The 21,184-nt window shown below is 39.3% G+C and overlaps 1 protein-coding gene across 2 annotated transcripts in view; it reads left to right on the top strand.

Annotated features, from left to right (window-relative positions):
• LOC106094218 (galactosylgalactosylxylosylprotein 3-beta-glucuronosyltransferase P) overlaps positions 1 to 21,184 on the top strand; it is a 335,595-nt gene that overhangs the window by 298,773 nt on the left and 15,638 nt on the right. The window contains exon 2 of one of the 2 annotated variants that reach the window (XM_059370550.1): positions 12,907 to 12,961. The exons of the other annotated variant lie outside the window; for it this stretch is intronic. Coding sequence (XP_059226533.1) covers positions 12,914 to 12,961 — 48 coding nt within the window. The 5' untranslated portion in view covers positions 12,907 to 12,913. The remainder of the gene's footprint in view (positions 1 to 12,906; positions 12,962 to 21,184) is intronic. 2 annotated transcript variants of the gene reach the window in all.

Here is a 21,184-nt window from a genome sequence, read left to right as displayed (position 1 = left end):
CCATGTTGGAGGGTATACAAAATTCGTCCCGGCTCACCTTAGCGCACTTTTACTTGAAGATTTTGGGGCCCTAAAAGACTAATAGGGAGATGAGTTTATACAGCAGTTTATATCAGGTTATGTACCGATTTTAACCATATTTACCATGGATGTTGAAAATCATAACAGATCACTACATGCAAAATTTCGACATCACAAATCGGGAGATCTGTTTATATGGGAGCTACAATATATCAGTTTACATACCGAATTGGATCGTACTTCGCACAAGAGCTGCCAAACTATCGATACACACAACATTTTATATGTTCGATATTTTTAAAATAAAGTATCGATACTATTGTTACTTTCCTATCACAATGGCTGGGCCGAAACTTTTGTACTCACCATGGATTCCGCTAAAAACGTGCCTTAATTAATTCAGTTCGTATTTGAATTATTTTACAATAATAAAACCAGGAATTGGTTGCGGCTACTATGATCTCAAGCATATCGGGGAACCGATATTTAAGTGGCCTATATGAGTGAATAGACCGATTCGATGTTGGAAGTCATACCAGACATTTTTGGTCTTTTTAGCTTACTAAACTACTAAATTTCTCTTGAACATTCCATTTAGGAACAGGGGATACCTCTCTCATATCAATGAGTGCAGGCCGATTAAAGCTTTAGCTTAGTGATTAGGCTTCCAGGCAGTCAAAAAGTCAAATCCGAGAATCATTTTATATGGGGGGTATACCAGTTTATTGACCGATTCCGACCATTCTGCAATGATGTTGGAAGTCATAGCAGATGTCTTTGTGTCAAGTTTCAGCCAAATCAAGTGAAAATTGAGCTCTCTAGGAGTTCAAGAAATCAAATCCAGGAATCGGTTTATGAGTGGGCTATACATAGACCGATTCGGATCATATTTGACATGGATGTTGGAAGTTATAGCAGAAGTCTCAGCCAAATTAGATAAAAAAATTAAGTCCTCCAGGAGCTCAAGAAATTAAATCCGGAAATTGGCTTCTGTGGGGGGTATACCAGTTTATTGACTGAGGCTCCTAGGGGCTAAAGAAGTCTAATCCGGGGACCGGTTTGTAGACGGCACTGACATTAGAAGTCCGAAACCAAGTTCTTGTTCCAAATTTCAGCTACATCTGACAAAAATTGAGGTCTTTAGTGGCTAAAGAAGTCAAAACTTGGGATCGATTTACTTGGGGGCAATATCCAAATCTGAACCGATATGGCTAGCTTTAAGCGTCAGACCGCTATCGTGATTTCGGCAGACGGACGTATGGTCTTAGCTAGATCGACTTACAATGTGAGGTAGCAGATCAATATTCAAGGTGTGGCAAAAGGAATGACTAGATAAGTATACCCACATCTTATGGTGGTGGGTATAACAATGTAGGCGCATGTGTTTCTTTATTTGCAAAAATAATTCTCCTCTTTAGCGTGGGACAGTCTAATGGGCAATGTCAAGTGAGGAAACACTAAAAATAATCTGGAATACAAACTTTCCGCTAAACTTCCGAAAAAATGTGGCACTGGTAAAATTACGCTCTCGCATAGGATTATAGAAATTGTAAAAATTGTGTATAAATCAAAAATCCTGTAGCGATCAAAATTTTAGATCCGTTTAAATCGCCATGAGCATATCATGCATCACCAAAGTGGAAGCTGTATCCCATTGATTGGCTCCCTGGCTCAGGTAAGGTGAGGCAGGGTTTAAGTGGCAGTCTGCCATTAGACTCACTTAGACGTTTTCGTCGACTGTGATACCACAGGAACAGCAGAAAAAAATGAGAAGTCTTTCAGTTCTGTGGATGTGGAACTCCTCTTTCGACTGACATACATACAGCAAATGTTCTATAGTCTCTTCTTCCTCGATGTTCTAACAGCTCCAGCAAAAGTCGTTACTTGCAACCTTGCATGTTGACCTGTCATAACGGACACAATGAATGAGACGCCTTTTCTAGCCAGCGACAGCGAAGCGGTAGACCTCTTCCAGTCTAGATTGGGCCACATAACATCGGAGTGTTCACAGCCCCCACTTTGCGACAATATGTAATACGTTGCCTTTCGGATCTGATCCTGAAAATCTGGCTTACATGTCGCTAGAGGCATACCCACAGATTCCAGTTTCCCTGGAATGTTCCTAGTTTCGCAAGCTCATCTGCTTTACAATTCTTTGAGATATCTCTGTGGCCCGGCACCCAGAACAGGTGAATTTTGAACTGTTCAGCTATCTCTTTGAGAGATCTGCGACGGCTGTTTTTAAATTCAGAAATATGTTTCCCAGAGATTAAATTACTGTCTGGCTGCCTGGCTGTGTTATGTTGCCAGGATCTCCGCTTGATACACACTACAGTGGACGTGTAACCTCCTCGACATGAACAGTGCAAGTTCTTCAGAGCACGCCCCAAAACCGACCTATACAACCGGTCGGTTGTCAAAAGTTGTCTTTCTTGCCCTTGCAAAATATTTGATTTGAAGTTAACTTTATTTTGTCCAGCAAACCACCCAGGTATTTTTCGCTCTCCTCCCAAGGCGACAGGTGCCATTGTAGGTAACTTGTATCTCCTGCTTAAATGGAAATACAAGTTTACACGGATTTACGCTTAGACCACTTTCGGTAGGCCACTCCCCTGTCGCACAAAATTCCCCTGTCAACAAAATTTGTCATTCAAAACAGCAAAAATTTTTGCTAAAAGAGCAGTTTATGTCTGCTGAAAATGCAAAAGCAGACATTACTGATGTTTCAGCAAACATAGAGCAGCTGTATTAGCAAACAATTCGGTCAGCCAAATCAGCAAACGCAATCTGCTGTTTTAAGTACAAACATATGCAGAAAAAAAAATATGTTATGCTATGTTTTATGTTTGTCTGTTGCTTGTTTTGATAACTTTAGCCTTGTTTTAGAATTTTTGTTTAGAAATTTTGTTGGAAGAGATGGTTTCAATTTGTGGAATATTACCGTAAATAAGCTTCCTGATCCATCCATTGGTATGCATTTCGAAATGCGGCTGAACTCGCTTGCTTTTGTTATTGCTCTACCGATGTGTATATGACAGGCATGGTCTTCTGTATCTAAATTTAAAGAAACAAGTAAAAAGGCGTTAAGTTCGGCCGGGCCAAACTTTGGATACCCATCAACTCGGGTATATATGTAAACCACCTTTCGTCAAAATCCGGTGCCCCACAGCAGCTATAGCAAAATATGTTCCGATTTGGACCAAATACTAATATGTACAAGTCATTGTTCAATTGTGTAAATCAAAATGTTGATCCTTTTAGTAGCTATATCTTAAAATAAACCGATCTGAACCATATACGACATGGATGTCGAAAAGCCTAACATACGTCACTGTGTCAAATTTCAGTGAAATCGGATTATAAATGCGCCTTTTATTGGGCCAAAACTTTAAATCGTGAAATCGGTCTATATCGGTCTATATCCAAAACTGGACCGATTTGGACCAAGTTGCAGATAAATGTCGAAGAGCCTCACTGTCTCAAATTTCGGCGAAATCGGACAATAAATGCCCTTTTTATGGGCCCAAAACCTTAAATCGAGAGATCGGTCTATATGGCAGCTATATACAAATCTGGACCGATCTGGACCAAATTGAAGAAGGATGTCGAAGGTCCTAGCACAACTCACTGTCCCAAATTTCGGCGACATCGCACAATAAATGCGCTTTTTATGGGCGCAAAGCTTTAAATCGAGAAATCGGTCTTATGGCAGCTAAATCCAAATCTGGACCGATCTGGGTCAAATTATTGAAGGATGTCGAAGGGCCTAACACAACTCACTATCCCAAATTTCAGCAAAATCGGATAATAAATGTGGCTTTTATGGGCCTAACAACCTAAATCGTCAGATCGGTCTATATGACAGCTATATCCAAATCTGAACCGATCTCGGCCAAATTGACAAATGATTTCAGCAAAATAAATGTGGCTTTTATGGGCCTGTGACCGTAAATCGGCGGATCGCCCTATATGGCAGCTATATTGAAATCTGGACCGATCTGAGACAAATTGACGAAGGATGTCGAAGGGCCTAACACAACTCACTGTCCCAAATTTCAGCAAAATCGGATAATAGATGTGGCTTTTATGGGCCTAACAACCTAAATCGTCAGATCGGTCTATATGACATCTTTATCCAAATCTGAACCGATCTCGGCCAAATTGACAAATAATATTGAAGGGCCTCACGCAACTCACTGTCCCAAATCTCAGCAAAATCAGATAATAAATGTGGCTTTTATGGGCCTATGACCGTAAATCGGCGGATCGCTCTATATGGCAGCTATATTCAAATCTGGACCGATCTGGGCCAAATTGACGAAGGATGTCAAAGGGCCTAACACAACTCACTGTCCCAAATTTCAGCAAAATCGGATAATAAATGTGACTTTTGTGTGCCAAAGACCCTAAATCGGCGGATCGGTCTATATGGGGGCTGTATCAAGATATAGTCCGATTTAGCCCATCTTCGAACTTAACCTACTTATGAACAAAGAAAGAATCTGTGCAAAGTTTCAACTCAATATCTCTATTTGTAAAGACTGTAGCGTGATTTCAACAGACAGACGGACGCACATGGCTTGATCGTCTTAGTTTTTTACGCTGATCAAGAATATATATACTTTATAGGGTCGGAAATGGATATTTCGATGTGTTGCAAACGGAATGACAAAATGAATATACCCCCCTCCTTCGGTGGTGGGTATAAAAAGAATATGGAAAGTGTTTACTTTTGTATTTTATATTTTCTTTTAACATTATAATTAAGCAAAATTTTTTTCAGCATACAACAGACATTTCAACAGCAAACCTGCTGGTTTGAAATTGCAGAACTACTGCTGTAATAGCAGAACTGCTGCTACAATAGCAACAAAATTAACTACTAATGTTCAGCAGACAGTGTTTGCTATTTTCAGCTAACTTTTTATACCCTCCACTAATTTCGTCATTCTGTTTGTAACTACTTGAAATATTCGTCTGAGACCCCATAAAGTATATATATTCTTGATCGTCACGACATTTTGTGTCGATCTAGCCATGTCCGTCCGTCCGTCTGTCTGTCGAAAGCACGCTAACTTCCGAAGGAGTAAAGCTAGCCGCTTGAAATTTTGCACAAATACTTCTTATTAGTGTAGGTCGGTTGGTAATGTAAATGGGCCATATCTGTCCATGTTTTGATATAGCTGTCATATAAACCGATCTTGGGTCTTGACTTCTTGAGCCTCTAGAGTGCGCAATTCTTATCCGGTCCGGTTTGGACCACAATTAAATTATTTGTTGGAGACCTGTGTAAAATGTCAGCCAATAAGAATTGCGCCCTTTGGGGGCTCAAGAAGCAAAATAGAGAGATCGATTTATATGGGAGCTGTATCGGGCTATAGACCGATTCAGACCATAATAAACACGTATGTTGACGGTCATGAGAGGATCCGTTGTACAAAATTTCAGGCAAATCGGATAATAATTGCGACCTCTAGAGGCTCAAGAAGTCAAGATCCCTTATCGGTTTATATGGCAGCTATATCAGGTTATGAACCGAGTTGAACCTTATTTGACACAGTTGTTGAAAGTAAGAATAAAATACGTTTTGCAAAATTTCACCAAAATCGGATAGGAATTGCGCCCTCTAAAAGCTCAAGAAGTCAAGTCCCCAGATCTGTTTATATGACAGCAATATCAGGTTATGAACCCATTTGAACCATACTTGGCACAGTTGTTGGATATCATAACGTGCAAAAATTCATTAAAATCGGATAAAAATTGCGCCATCTAGAGGCTCAAGAAGTCAAAACCCAAGATCAGTTTATATGAGAGCTATATCGGGTTATGGACCGATTTGAACCAAACTTGGAAAGTTTTGGATATCATAACGAAACACGTCGTGCAAAATTTCATTCCAATCGGATAAGAATTGCGCACTCTAGATGCTCAAGAAGTCAAGACCCAAGATCGGTTTATATGGCAGCTGTATCAAAACATGGACCGATATGGCCCATTGACAATACCAACCGACCGATACTAATAAGAAGTATTTGTACAAAATTTCAAGCGGCTAGCTTTACTCCTTCGGAAGTTAGCGTGCTTTCGACAGACAGACGGACGGACGGACATGGCTACATCGACATAAAATGTTGCGACGATCAAGAATATATATACTCTATGAGGTCTCAGACGAATATTTCGAGTAGTTACAAACAGAATGACGAAATTAGTATAACCCCCCATCCTATGGTGGAAGGTAAAGGGTGATTTTTTTGAGGTTAGGATTTTCATGCATTAGTATTTGCCAGATCACGTGGGATTTCAGACATGGTGTCAAAGATGCTCAGTATGCTTTGACATTTCATCATGAATAGACTTACTAACGAGCAACGCTTGCAAATCATTGAATTTTATTACCAAAATCAGTGTTCGGTTCGAAATGTGTTCATTTACCGTAACGTTGCGTCCAACAGCATCTTTGAAAAAATACGGTCCAATGATTCCACCAGCGTACAAACCACACCAAACAGTGCATTTTTCGGGATGCATGGGCAGTTCTTGAACGGCTTCTGGTTGCTCTTCACTCCAAATGCGGCAATTTTGCTTATTTACGTAGCCATTCAACCAGAAATGAGCCTCATCGCTGAACGGTGAATGAACACATTTCGAACCGATTTTGGTAATAAAATTCAATGATTTGCAAGCGTTGCTCGTTAGTAAGTCTATTCATGATGAAATGTCAAAGCATACTGAGGATCTTTCTCTTTGACACCATGTCTGAAATCCCACGTGATCTGTCAAATACTAATGCATGAAAATCCTAACCTCAAAAAAATCACCCTTTAAATATAGTCCGATCTGAACCATAGTTAGATCAGATGTCGGGAGGCTTGAAATAACCCACTGTCTCAAATCTCAGCAAAATTGGGCAATTTTTTTGGGCTTCAGACCCTTTATCGGCAGATCGGTCTATATGGCAGCTATATCTAAATATAGTCCGATCTGAACCATATTTGGGTCAGATGTCGGGAGGCCTTAAACTACTCATTGTCTCCCATCTTAGGTTAAGACTAACGAGAAGAAGAGGTTGTTTGTTGTCCTTTGAGGTGGATAAAGAAGTTCGACATTGCTTTTAGTTCAAGACGTTTTGATGGTTTACAAAAATCTTTGTTGTTTGAAAAAGCTATTTGGGATCAAGATAATTCCTAATCATTTTTATACTTTGCACCATAGGTAGGGGGCATACAAACTTCGTCATTGCGTTTTTAACCTCGAAACATTGGTCTAAGACCCCATAAGGTGCATGTATTCTTGATAGCCATGGTATTTTAAGTCGATCTAGCCATGTCCGTCCGTCGGTATGACAAAAGCTCTTAAACTTTCAAAATAAAAAAGTTCTACCTCGAAATTTTGCACATATATATCATATTGGTGTAGTTAGGTTTGGATTGTAAATGGGTTAAATTGGTTCATGTTTAGACACAGCTCACATATAAACCGATCTCCGGATTATACATCTTGAGGCTCTTAATAACGCAATTCTTATCCGATTTAGCTGAAATTTTGCCCGATGACTTATGACTTTCAACATATATTTCAAGTATGATTCGAATTGGTCTTTAACCTGATACAGCTGCCATGTAAACTAATCTCTCGATTTGAGATCTTGAGGTAATTCATATCCAAATATACACTCAACCAAATTTGTTATTCAAAACAGCAAAAATATTTGCTAAAACAGCAGTTTTTGTCTACTGAAAATGAGAAAGCAGACATTACTGATGTTTCAGCAAACGTAGGGCTGCTGTATTAGCAAACATTTCGGTCAGCTAAATCAGCAAACAAAATCTGCTGTTTTTAATACAAAAATCTGCTGAAAAAATGTCATGGTTTTTTCATGTTCTCTGTTTTGAGTAATTTAGCCATTTTTTATACCCTCCACCATAAGATGGGGGGTATACTAATTTCGTCATTCTGTTTGTAACTACTCGAAATATTCGTCTGAGACCCCATAAAGTATATATATTCTTGATCGTCGTGACATTTTATGTCGATCTAGCCATGTCCGTCCGTCTGTCCGTCCGTCCGTCCGTCTGTCTGTCGAAATCACGCTAACTTCCGAAGGAGTAAAGCTAGCCGCTTGAAATTTTGCACAAATACTTCTTATTAGTGTAGGTCGGTTGGTATTGTAAATGGGCCATATAAACCGATCTTGGGTCTTGACTTCTTGAGCCTCTAGAGTGCGCAACTCTTATCCGATTGGGATGAAATTTAGCACGACGTGTTTTGTTATGATATCCAACAACTGTGCAAAGTATGGTTCAAATCAGTCCATAACCTGATATAGCTGCCATATAAACCGATCTTGGGTCTTGACTTCTTGAGCCTCTAGGGTGTGCAATTCTTATCCGATTGAAATGAAATTTTGCACGACGTGTTTTGTTATGATATCCAACAACTGTGCCAAGTATGGTTCAAATCGGTCCATAACCTGATATAGCTGCCATATAAACCGATCTTGGGTCTTGACTTCTTGAGCCTCTAGGGTGTGCAATTCTTATCCGATTGAAATGAAATTTTGCACGACGTGTTTTGTTATTATATCCAACAACTGTGCCAAGTATGGTTTAAATCGGTTCATAACCTGATATAGCTGCCATATAAACCGATCTTGGGTCTTGACTTCTTGAGCCTCTAGAGGGCGCAATTCTTATCCGAATGGAATGGAATTTCGCACGACGTGTTTTGTTATGATACCCAACAACTGTGCCAAGTATGGTTTAAATCGGTCTATAACCTGATATAGCTGCCATATAAACCGATCTTGGGTCTTGACTTCTTGAGCCTCTAGAGGGCACAATACTTATCCGATTTGAATGAATTTTTGCACGAAGTATTTCGTTATGATATCCAACTACTGTGTCAAATAAGGTTCAAATCGGTTCATAACCTGATATAGCTGCCATATAAACCGATCTGGGATTTTGACTTCTTGACCCCTAGAGGTCGCAATTATTATCCGATTTGCCTGAAATTTTGTACGACGAATTCTCTCATGACCATTAACATACCTGTTTATTATGGTCTGAATCGGTCTATAGCCCGATACAGATCCCATATAAATCGTTCTCTCTATTTTACTTCGTGAGCCCCAATGGGCGCAATTCTTATACGAATTGGCTGAAATTTTACACAGGTCTCCAACATATAATTTAATTGTGGTCCGAAACGGACCATATCTTGATATCGTTTTAATAGCAGAGCAACTCTTTTCTTATATCCTTTTTTGCCTAAGAAGAGATGCCGGAAAAAGGACTCGACAAATGCGATCCATGGTGGAGGGTATATAAGATTCGGCCCGGCCGAACTTAGCACGCTTTTACTTGTTTATAAATATTGTTGGAATAAATGACTTGTGGAATACTACTGTAAAGAAACTACCTGACCCGTCCATTGGTATAAATTTCAAAATGTGGCTGAGGGTGATTTTCTAGCTATTATCTTTTTGGCGACACTGGTTTAAACAGCTCGTGCACGTTTCGTGTTTTGTTTCACGGTCAAACATCATCAGTTTGGTCCATAATTTAAACCTTGAATCGTGAATTGTTGAATTTTATTATCTTCTTCAACAACGAAGCTAATTTTTCGCTCAATGGGTAGCAGAATTGGCAGAATTGCCAATGTTGGAGTGAAGATCAGCCAGAAGCATTGCACGAGCTAGCAATGCATCCAGAAAAAGCCACAGTTTCGTACGATTTATGGGCGGGTGGTATCATTGGACCGTACTTCTTCAAAGACAATGCGAATCGTAGCGTAACTGTGAATGGTGAATGCTACCGTGAGATGATATCCAATTTTTTTTGCCCAAAATGCAAGAGCTTGACTTGCATGACATGTGGTTTCAGCAAGACCACACAGCACGCGTCACAATAAACTTATTGAGAGACGAGTCCGGTGAACATATTATTTTACGTTCGGGATCGGTCAATTGACCTCCTAGATCGCCTTTAGACCATTTTTTGTGGAGTTTCGTAAAGCTCATGTCTATGCAGACAAGCCCGCTTCAATTGACGCACTGGAAGACAACATTGAAGTATTTATTCGTGACATAGCGGCCGAAATGTTGGAAAGAGTATACCAAAATTGGACTAAGCGGATGGACCATTTCATGAAATAAATTTCAAACATTAATTAATATGGACCGTTCCGGTTTAAATAAAGATTTCATACATTTTTCTGAATTTTTATGTGTGTGTTTTTTGAAAAACTTTCCTATAGCTCTTAAACAATCACCCTTTAAATTTAAAGAAAAAAATATTATGGAAAGTAGACATTCAGTGGTGATTATAAACTTCCACTGATACACACCATTACATTTGTATTTTATTTTGTCCTCTAGCATCCCCTTCATAATTAAGCAGCAGTCATTTTCAGCAAACAGCAGACTTTTCAGCAATAAGCCTGCTGCTCTGAAATTGCACAACTACTGCTGCAATAGCAGAACTGCTGCTACAATAGCAGCAAAATTACTTGCAAATATTCAGCTGGACAGTGTTTGCTCTTTTCTATGAGTGTATAAAAATCCATGGGAATTTCTTGTTATGACCTTCAGTTATCAATCTTCAGCTTCTGCCAATTGATCCACGGTGGAGAGTATATAAGAGATTAGGTCTAGCCGAATCACCTATTTCTATTTTTACACCCTCCAAAATAGGATGGAGGTATACTATCATCGTCATTTCAACACATTGAATTATTGGTGTTTTATAGATAAAGAATAAAGTATAGATATTCTTGATCGTCATGATGCTTTAAGTCCGTCCGTCTGTCTGGCTGTCTGTGGAAAGGACGCAAACTTTTGAAGGAGTAAAGCTAGGCGCTTGAAATTCTGCACAAATACTTCATATTAGAGTAGTCGGTTGGGATTTTAAATGAGCCATATCGGTCGATGCATTGATATAGCTTCCATATAAACCGATCTCCGGTTATATTTCTTCAACCTCTAAAAGGCTCAATTCTTATCTGATTTGGCTGAAAAATTGTACTATGACCTCGTCTATGACACTCATCAGATGTGCCAAGTACAGTGCGTGGATAGTGCAATTCTTGTTTGTCTTTTGGTTTGATATGAATTTTGCACAACGACGTCTACTAGGACCATCAACACACGTACCACATATGGTGTCCAAAACATGGACCGATATGGCCCATTTACAATATCAACCGACCTACACCAATAAGAAGTATTTGTGCAAAATTTCAAGCGGCTAGCTTCACTCCTTCGTGCTTTCGACAGACGGACTGACGGACATGGCCAGAACGACATAAAATGTCGCGACGATCAAGAATATATATACTTTATGGGATCTCAGACTAATATTTCGAGTAGTTACAAACAGAATGACGAAATTAGTATACCCCCCATCTCATGGTGGAGGGTATAACAAACAGAATGACGAAATTAGTATACCCACCAACCTATGGTGGAGGGTATAAAAAAAAACTTAAAAATATGTCGCAGAATGCATTTTAATAATAAATTTTATTGAAATTTTGGCTTTATAAAATATTTTCGAGGTAGGCGGCGGTTTATCTTTAGAAAATTTATCATAGTCTTTAGAAAAATCCTTGAAATGTAATTTTTAGAAAAATTTTTATTGAAATTTTGTCTTTAGGAAAAATTGAAATGAAATTTTTGGGACACGGGCTGATGAGAATTTTACGCTGAATTATTGCAATTTTGTCTTTAGGAAAAACTATGCCTAGAATCGATTCATGACCTAATATAGCTCCAATGGCATAGCAATTCTTATCCATTATCCTTTATGTACCCATACAGATATACCGTGCAAAGAACTCGATAAACGCGCTACATGGGGGAGGTTATATAAGATTCGGCCCGGCCGAACTTAGCACGCTTTTACCTGTTATTTCTGTAAATCACTTTCCTTTTGCTTTTCTATAAAAAATATAATTTGGAAAAATTTCACTGTTTAAGTATTTTTGTCTATAACTCAGTGAAGAAACTTCATCCAATCTTACTTTGAGGGGAAAAGATCTCGAAATTTATCCATTATTTCTCCGAACCTATAAAATTTATACCCCTGACATTTGACGTGTTCAATGTCTATCTGTTTGTCCATCTTTGATAATTATACTGCGGTCTTAAAAAATATAGTGGTCGAGCTGAAAGTGGCTACAAATAGGTTTTCTGTCCACATACAGGTTTAAAAGGAAAATGGCTATATACAACAATATACTATGCCAGCTTAAACTTCGCTGTTTCTCTTCTACACAACTTTTACTCATATTGCTCAGAAATAGTTTGAACTACATAGCTAGTAGCATCGTTTTCTATTTATTTGTTTAAAAGCAAGCTAGAAAGGAATTAGAATATTGTAAACATAAAAACCGTATCACTCCCTTTTGCACGTTTAGCTCCTATTGCTCAATTGCTCTCCCCAGAGACCTTCAATACATTTATTGACCCATTTTAAGTCAATTTAATTTATCCTTGTCATATTATCCACTTGGCCTCATCGGAGAGACGCACTTACTTGCACTCACACATCACAGTAACTGACAAACAAATGGAGAGTATATCGTCCGTTACATGTTATGTCTCTCCACCTTATTGTCATAGGCAACCAACAAAAAGGCAGCAAATCTCATTGACAATGCCTTTAACATCATCATCGTCATCTGAGTCTTAGTCCCCAGCATCTGTGTCACAATTCATCCATAGTTTATACGGTGTCAGTTTTTTTTTATTGTCATCATCATGTCATTCTATTTTTGGTTGGTGGCCACAATGCAACATATCGTGGCCGCTGTAGTCGTTACAGTGATATGCGAGACTCTACCTTTTTATTTTTTTTATTTTTAATTTCATGATAACACCAGCTATGGAATGAATGCAAGAGCAACAATAGCAAAGCGACAACAACGAAAAATTTATGTAAATAATTTGCATGCATTTAATTTAAAAATTGCATACTTCACCCAACAACAAACTCACCCCCAGATCTGGCATTTCATGCTGATCCATTTGATTTTATGGCAAGTGTGTGTTTTTGTATGTGAGAGGTTTTTTATATTTCCACCCCCACTCACTCTGTTGAGCGTAAAGCCCCTATTTATGGTACCTGCATTTGGATGCAGTTTTAAGTGCAATCCTCTTAGGTACAGGTCTGTGCGAAGGAAAAAATAAATAACTGCTCCAGATACATATTGATGGGCATACTTCATACACACACACACACATACACGGACACATATTTAGTGATAGCTTACATTTATGAGACAAATGCTTAACATAGTTATACTTTATATAGCAAATGAGGCTATAGCAAAGGTCACATAATGCATATGGGTTTAAATAATAAAATTATACAAAGTGAATGCGAAAAAGTGGTGCAATAAAATCAACTTTCATTAGTGCTTTAATTGATTAAAATCAGGTAGAAACATCAATTCTTCATCGATAACTTGAATGGAAATGTTCTCTGCAGCAATGTTGGAGATTCATATTGTTCTACAAAATAGCAAATTTTTGTCTAAAATGTAAACTTTGGATACCTATCACCTGAGGTGTAAATATTGCCCAGATTTCAACAAAATTAGATGATTACAACAAAATTATTTATGAAACCGTAGCAGTTATAGGAAAATATAATCCGATCTAGGCCAAACCCAGCACGGACGTCGAGGGTCGCCTAACGCTGCCTATTTTATATTGCTTTACTATAATTGGCTATGACAGAACATTTGTCCTATTAGCCGAACGTCGAATAGCGTTCCAATCGCCTCGACCTTCTGCGCTCATTCTAAAACCTCTGACAACAAGTTTCGAGGTGTTTCCCACCACTTGATCTTTCCATCGCATTTTTGGTCGTCCCGGTTTGTGGAGCTTCTGTATGACGACTATAGCATTTTTAAACGTATCAAAATACAACGGTTGCGTTGGCTTCATCAATTCAGACAACATGACCTGTCTGCATTGATAAAGCCAACGCAACCGTTTTATTTTGCTATGTTTAAATGTGATAAAGTCGTCATAAAGCTCATGCAGCTGGTCATTCATACGACGCCTACATTCTCCATTAATTTAGACTGGTCCATATATTTTACGATGGATATTTCTCTCAAACACTCCAAGTACTACCTCATCTGCTTTCACAAGGACCTACGCTTCGGTATTATTTCAGTATTATTTTTCGCTTTATTTCAAAACTGGTGTCACTCGTTTCGTTTGCGGCTGTGCCGAGGTAGATAATATTGCTGACTATCTCAAAGTTGTGGTTCCCAATTTTCTCCATTTTCTTTATCTGATCGCTTGTACAAGGCATTTTGGGAGTTCATACCATCCATTTTGACTTATCTCCATTTACAGCCACACCCATTTTCATCGATTCTACTTCGATTATTCGAAAGGCTGCAGTTACCAATTCCGGTGACCAACCTATGATATCGCATATGCGAGTAGCATGTTTTCTCTTGTGAGTAGTGTGCCATATCTATTCACATACATATATACATTTCTTCAGTTTGATTACTTGTTTTACTTTAATTGGCTATGACAGAAAATTTACCCCATTAGCCGGACGTAGAATAGGGTTCCAAGCGCCTCGATCTTCTGCGCTTATTCTAAAACCTCTGACACCAAGTTTCGAGGTGTTTCCCACCACTTGATCTTTCAATCGCACTTTTGGTCGTCCCGGTTTGTGTGTACCACAGTGATTGCCTTCAAAAGACTTCTTTGCTGGAGCTTCTTCATCCATTCTGACAACATGATCTAGCCAACGCAACCATTGTACTTTCATACCTGTAACTATCCTACCATCGTCATATGAAGCCTATATTCGCCATTAACGCAAACTGGTCCATATATTTTACGAAGAATATTTCTTTCAAATACTCACTGCCTGCTTTCACAAGTACCCATGCTTCAGAACCCTATCATAACACGGGTTGTACACCGGCAAGGGATAGCTGTGAGCACCACACAGGCTGGAACATTGAGGTCCGATCTGTGTGGTGTTCATTGCTGTCACGAGAAAGTTAGATGCGAGCTACAGGTCAAGTCCACAGGTTGCGAAAAGTGGAAAAATTTCAAAGTTTTCTCTCTCAAGTATTGACAGACACACCTTAACAACTAAAATCATTTATTCAATTACCAATATTGTTGAGCACCAACTCTTTTCACATACAAATAAAGTTGTTGAGGTTTGTTTGCACTCATTTTTTTTCTTTGTGTGATGCTCGATATGACAAGGCGGGTTATTGGCGCCTTTAAATAACCAATGACCGCCCTGTTCCCGCGGAGATCGGTCCTTTGGACCGGAATGAGATTGCTCACCTGCAGGAGCTCGACGAGGATCGCCACCTACACACGAAAATATGGCTACAACAACAACGGGTAGTATAAGTGTCTTGTTTGATGTCATCTTCGTCTGTCGAGAGGTGTCTTGTTTCTAAACTACGTACTTAACCCAAAGTAGTATCATTATTCTTCACTGTATTTCAAAACTGGTGTCATTCATTTCGGTTATGGCGGTGCCGAGGTAGATAAAGTTGCAAAATATATCTAAGTTGTAGTTCCCAACTTTCTGCATTTTCTTTATCTGATCGGTTGTACAAGGCGTTTCGGGAGTTGATACCATCCATTTCGTCTTATCTCCATTTACTGCCAGACCCATTTGCCCTCACTCTCTTTCGGTTCTTTCAAAGGCTGCAGTTACTACTTTCGGTGGCCGACCTATGATATCGATGTCGTCGTGAGAAGTGTGCCACATCTATTCACATCTGCATCTCGTATAACCCTCCGATGAGTGACAGTTCTGAACTTCACGGCCGTGTGAAAAGGTCCCTACGGACTTTTTTTGTAAATCATGTTTTTTTTTCATATAAATTTTTTTTTTTTTTTTGATTTTTGGTTTTGTTTTTATTGTTTATAACTAAATTCTACATACAAAAATAATTTTTTCAATTTTTTTAATTTTTTTTTGCTTGAATTTTCTTAAGACTATTATAAAACTATTTAAAAATTATTGTTGTTGAGCATGTACTTCTTGTCCCCTGCCCTGTGCGCAAGTGTTGCAGTGATGTAAAAGTGTGCTATGTTCTCCGCAAACAGCGTTGCCGCAGCCGAAGCAGTATGCCCGCGTTTTCCGCTGCCGCCCGTATTCAGAACAGCAAAGCCTACATGACGGTCTACTTGACCTAGCCGCAAACGACGGCACATTGCCTTCCATCGATCTTGGTAATACCTGAAATGAAAAGAAAAATTAAAAAAAAATATATATATTCTATTCTTAAATCTGAAGATGTTTTCTTACCCTGACATCGAATGCTTCCATCGCATTGCGTATCCTTGGATAGGAGATTATATGGTTGTTCAGGGCACGTTCTTCGATATTTGGTGTGGCCAATTGTTTCGTTAGCAGTAACAAGAACGACCGCCGTCTGTTACTCCTTTTTATAAGCTTCATTTCGTTGTAAATCGTAAAAGCTGCCAATGCAGCAACGTCCAGGATATTATAAAACATGGCCAACGGCCATCGTTGTGTTGCTCTTTTGCAGCTGTAGTGCCTAGCATTTGATCCATGGTGTCAACGCCGCATTTGTTGGCGTTGTAATCTAATATGGCATAGGGCTTCCGCTTCTCGGTTTGCTCGTCAACGAGTCGGTTGTAGTGCATTGTGGAGAGCATGTTCACCACTTTTTTCGGCTCTTATAAGCATAACGATATATCACTCTCGTTGAACCCAAATAATGTACTATTAATGGTGCGCTTCGGGTTCTTCTTGAACTCCTGTGGAATGAATGTTTTGTTGTAGCGCACTGTACCAACATATGCGGTCTTCCTCCCCAACAAAATACGCGCCAAGTCAAGAGTGGTAAAGAAATTATCCGCGTATATAGTACGGCCAGCATCTAAATATTTTTCCACAAGATCCAGCACTACGTTCTGCCCTTGGTTTATCTCCCGTTGTTGGTTTGGCAGTTTTCTAGAATATATCATTCCCTTCACAGGATAATAACTTTGTGAGTCGCATAACCACCATACTTTCAAACCATACTTAGCTGGCTTTGACGGAATATATTGTGTGAAGCGAGTGCGGCCTCTGTAAGGGAACAACTGCTCATCAACTGTCAGTGCTTCATGAGGAGTGTAAGCTGCTGCCAAGTTATGTTGCAACATTTCCCAAATGTCGTCAATAGCCGGAGTTTTGCTGTTGATGAGTCGCTGTTGTCGAGTGTTTCCATTGTCGAGTCGAATAAATTGCTTTATACACATAAAGCGATCGTACGACAACGAAGCTTTGTATATTGGGCAACGCGTGGCGTCCCATAATTCCATAGCTGGTTCATGGTTTGATCTTGTGAGTCCAGCATACAAAAGAATAGCTGCAAAGGCGTCAAACTCTTTCACTGTCACTGGCTTCTACTCCTTTTTCTTCGTTGAATTCGCCAAATTCCATGCATCAGTAACCTCCCTGCCTTTACGATTTGTTTCACGTACCACTAAGTGTATTATTTCCTCTGTCATGATTGAACGCATTATTGTATAGGGGTCGTGTTTATTTCCTGTTGGTCCTGGTTTCTTTCTTCTGAAGTCGACCACGTTTTTTTTGTTCTTAGAATTATTTCTTAGAATTTTTTGTTTTTATCATCATCCCTAATGTCTTTGAGTTTAGGTCTTTGTGTTCAGAACAAGGAAATTATGTGTTGAAACAATAAAAAAATTATAATGATGCCCAAAAACATGCATTTATTAGTGAAATTCAGTACAAGGTCCATACGGACCTATTCACACGTCCGTGTACTATTCTCACTAAAACCTCAATAACTCCTAGAGTAATGATCCGATCGGCTTGATTTTTTTTCCAAAAGATGCGCAACAAAATACTCTTGGAATACAGAGTAACTTTGGGGGTGGGTTGTAATGGCCGAAGTAGGAGTAATTTCAGTTTGAAAAGGCAAAAAGGTCCCTAGGGACCTTCTCACTCATCGGAGGGATAAACACGATTAGCTGTCTCCTTGTCTGAAACCCCGCTTGGTATTGAATGGTTCGGGGAGATTTTTTTCTATTCATACTGAGGAATGTGTTTCCGTAAGTGACAACGTGCAGAGTCTTATTAAGTTTGAAGGGATACCAAACTCACATATGGCTTGAATTCAATTTGGCTGAAATATTGTACAGCGGCTTCTACCATGACCTTCAATATACATGTGAAATATGATCTGAATCGATCTATAGCTTGATACAGCTCCCATATGAACCGATCTCCCAATTTTGCTTCTTGAGCCTCTAAACGGCGCAATTCTTACTTGGATTGGCTGAAATTTATGACCTCCAACATTCAGTTTATTTATGGTCCGAATCGGACTTTAACTTGATATAGCTCCAAAAGCATAACAGTTCTAATTCATTATTCTTTGTTTGCCGAAATAGAGACACCGCGCAAAGAACACGTCAAATGCGATCCATGGAGGAGGGTATATAAGATTCGACCCGGCCGAACTTAGCACGCTCTTACCTGTTTCAAAGTAATTTCTTGACGTTTTTCAGTTAACGGGCTACTAATTCGACGCCACAACCATACTTTTATACCCTACACCACTACTGTGGTACAGGGTATTATAACTTTGTGCATTTGTTTGTAACACCCAGAAGGAAGAGAGATAAACCCATTGATAAGTATACCGATCGACTCAAAATCACCGTCTGTCCATATTAATTTGTGTACAAAGTACAGGTCGCAGTTTTCATCATAGAGACGAAGCCTATTGAAATTGAAAAAAATCGGTTCAGACTTGGATATAGCTCCCATAATAAAATGGTAATTTGTTAACCGATTCTCTTGAAATTTGGCAGGAAGGATTTTTTTTTGCTCTCGACATTACTGGTGAATTTCATGGAAATCGGTATATGTATATATATTGCCCGATTTTAATTTCTATAGTCACAGCAAGCGCATTTATTGACCAATCCTGCCAAAATTTGGCACAATTTAGATATAGATTTAGATATAGCTCCCTTATATATGTTCGTCAGCTTTTGGGTTGTTTGCAATAATGTTGGAATTAGTCAACCGTAGTTATTACAGTTTTCAAAACATTTGCTCGAAATTTGATGGGGATTGTTTAATAACTCTTCTGAAAACATCCACCGAGGTCCATCAAAATTGGTTCAAAATTAGATATAGCTCTCACATTGTTCTTATGGGGTAGGTGTAAGGTATTATACAGTCGGCAACGTCCGACTTTTGCCCTTCCTTTCTGGTTTTCATTCTATAGGTGAACTCGTGGCACATTTTAGCTCACTACTACCCTGTAGCTACCCAGGTGACACCGCGGGAAGGTTTGGGTCCACATTTGAGATGAAGAAAGACCAAGATAACTCTGAATTTTGCCAAATTAAAACCAATCAAAACCATGGTTAACAAAGTCCCCAAGTCACCCCTATAACGCTGGTTACACTTCCAACATTCACCGATATCGTGTAATAAATAAACCATTCATTGGTGAAATACCGTAATTCTGGAGATTAGTGTATATGCGGGCACCAGACATTGTCCTATTTGTAATAAATGCAGCTTATGAGGGCCTAAGACCTAAGATCAGCATATCGGTCTATTCGGGGGTTATATCAAGATTTAGTCAGAACTAAACTTATGCCTAAAGATGTAATGATTAACTGTGCGAAATTTCAGCTCAGTATCTTCATTTTGAAAGTCTTTCGACTGATTATTACAGACAGACGGACGGACTTGACTGTAATTTTGCGAAGGATATATACACTTTGTAGGGTGGGAAATTAATCCTTCGATGATCGACATAATCAACAAAAATTTCGGGTTTGAAAAAAGTATAACTAACATTAATTAGTTTTTTTTTGGTATACTTGTGCGTATGATTTATTTAACATGTATACGCCACCTGCAGTCAAAACAAGTAAACGCGTGCCATGATAAGCTGAGCGGAATTTTATGCACCCGCCACCATGGCTCGTATTTGTCAAGTGTTTGCACAGTTTCACTGTATAGACAAAATGAGGATAGTAAGAGGTCGTAACAATATATAATAAACAATAATTGGCGACCACCATATCGCAGAGGTTAGCATGTCCGCCTATGACGCTGAACGCCCGGATTCGAATCCTGGCGGGACCATCGAAAAAAACATTTTTCAGCGGTGATTTTCCCCTCCTAATGCTGGCAACATTTGTGAGGTACAATGCCATGTAAAAACTTCTCACCAAAGAGGTGTCGCCCTGCGGCACGCCGTTCGATCCCTTATGATTGGGCACAAACTTGAATCGGACTGCACTCATTGATATGTGAGCCCCTGTTCCTTAGTGGAATGCTCATGGGCAACATTTGCAATTTGCAACAATAAATATTTGGATGAGGATTTTTTCCTGTAGGTTAGTTTAGATTGAAAAGAGAGTGCGGATATTAATCCGTCCCATGCCATTAGGGACATCCACCTTAGCCAGTAATTGGTTTGTTGTGCGCTCTAAATACTAAAAAGTAACTTCAGGAATTCCCTGCTGCTTAAAAAATCCTTAACAGTTTTCCAAAGCACGCCCCTAAGTTGGTTCAAAATGATATTGTGTCCCCACCTAAGTGGCGATAGCCAGGCAATGACATATGAAATATTTGACGTTTCATCATCTTCCCCGCATGTCCCACACATGCTATCACTTGCCGCATCGATTTTGCATAAGTAGGCCTATGTGTCCCGTTATGATACCGAAAGCTATTCTGAACTCCCTCTTACTTCCTTCAGTACCCTTACTCCGCTGTGGCGTCCAAAATTATGTGGCCTGGTCTAGAATTGAAAAGGTTTGTGCCATGCTAAGAGAAGACCTTAATCTCCTTATTACACTCCAAGACTGTTCGTGAACTTACCGCTCTGGTTGTTATTGCTCTGATGGCAAGTTTATAATCCGTAAAGATGTTCACACTCGCATTCTGGGATCTACCAAATCTCCGCCTGCAAGACCGCATTATGGTCCCAAAATTTTGATCTTAGTCCCTGGGTTCTCAATGGAGACCCCCATGCCCACTCTGTCGTCTAGCTTTGAGGCAGCAGTGCCTCGCACTCGTCTCATCTATCCGAACTAAATCCTTTTCTGATACAAATTGAAAAAATTCTGAAAAAAAGGGCGAAG

This window comes from Stomoxys calcitrans, chromosome 1 (assembly GCF_963082655.1).
Source record: "Stomoxys calcitrans chromosome 1, idStoCalc2.1, whole genome shotgun sequence".
Classification (NCBI taxonomy): domain Eukaryota; kingdom Metazoa; phylum Arthropoda; class Insecta; order Diptera; family Muscidae; genus Stomoxys; species Stomoxys calcitrans.
The sequence above is the reverse complement of the archived record's forward strand: the minus strand, read 5'-3'. Positions and strand labels throughout refer to the sequence as shown.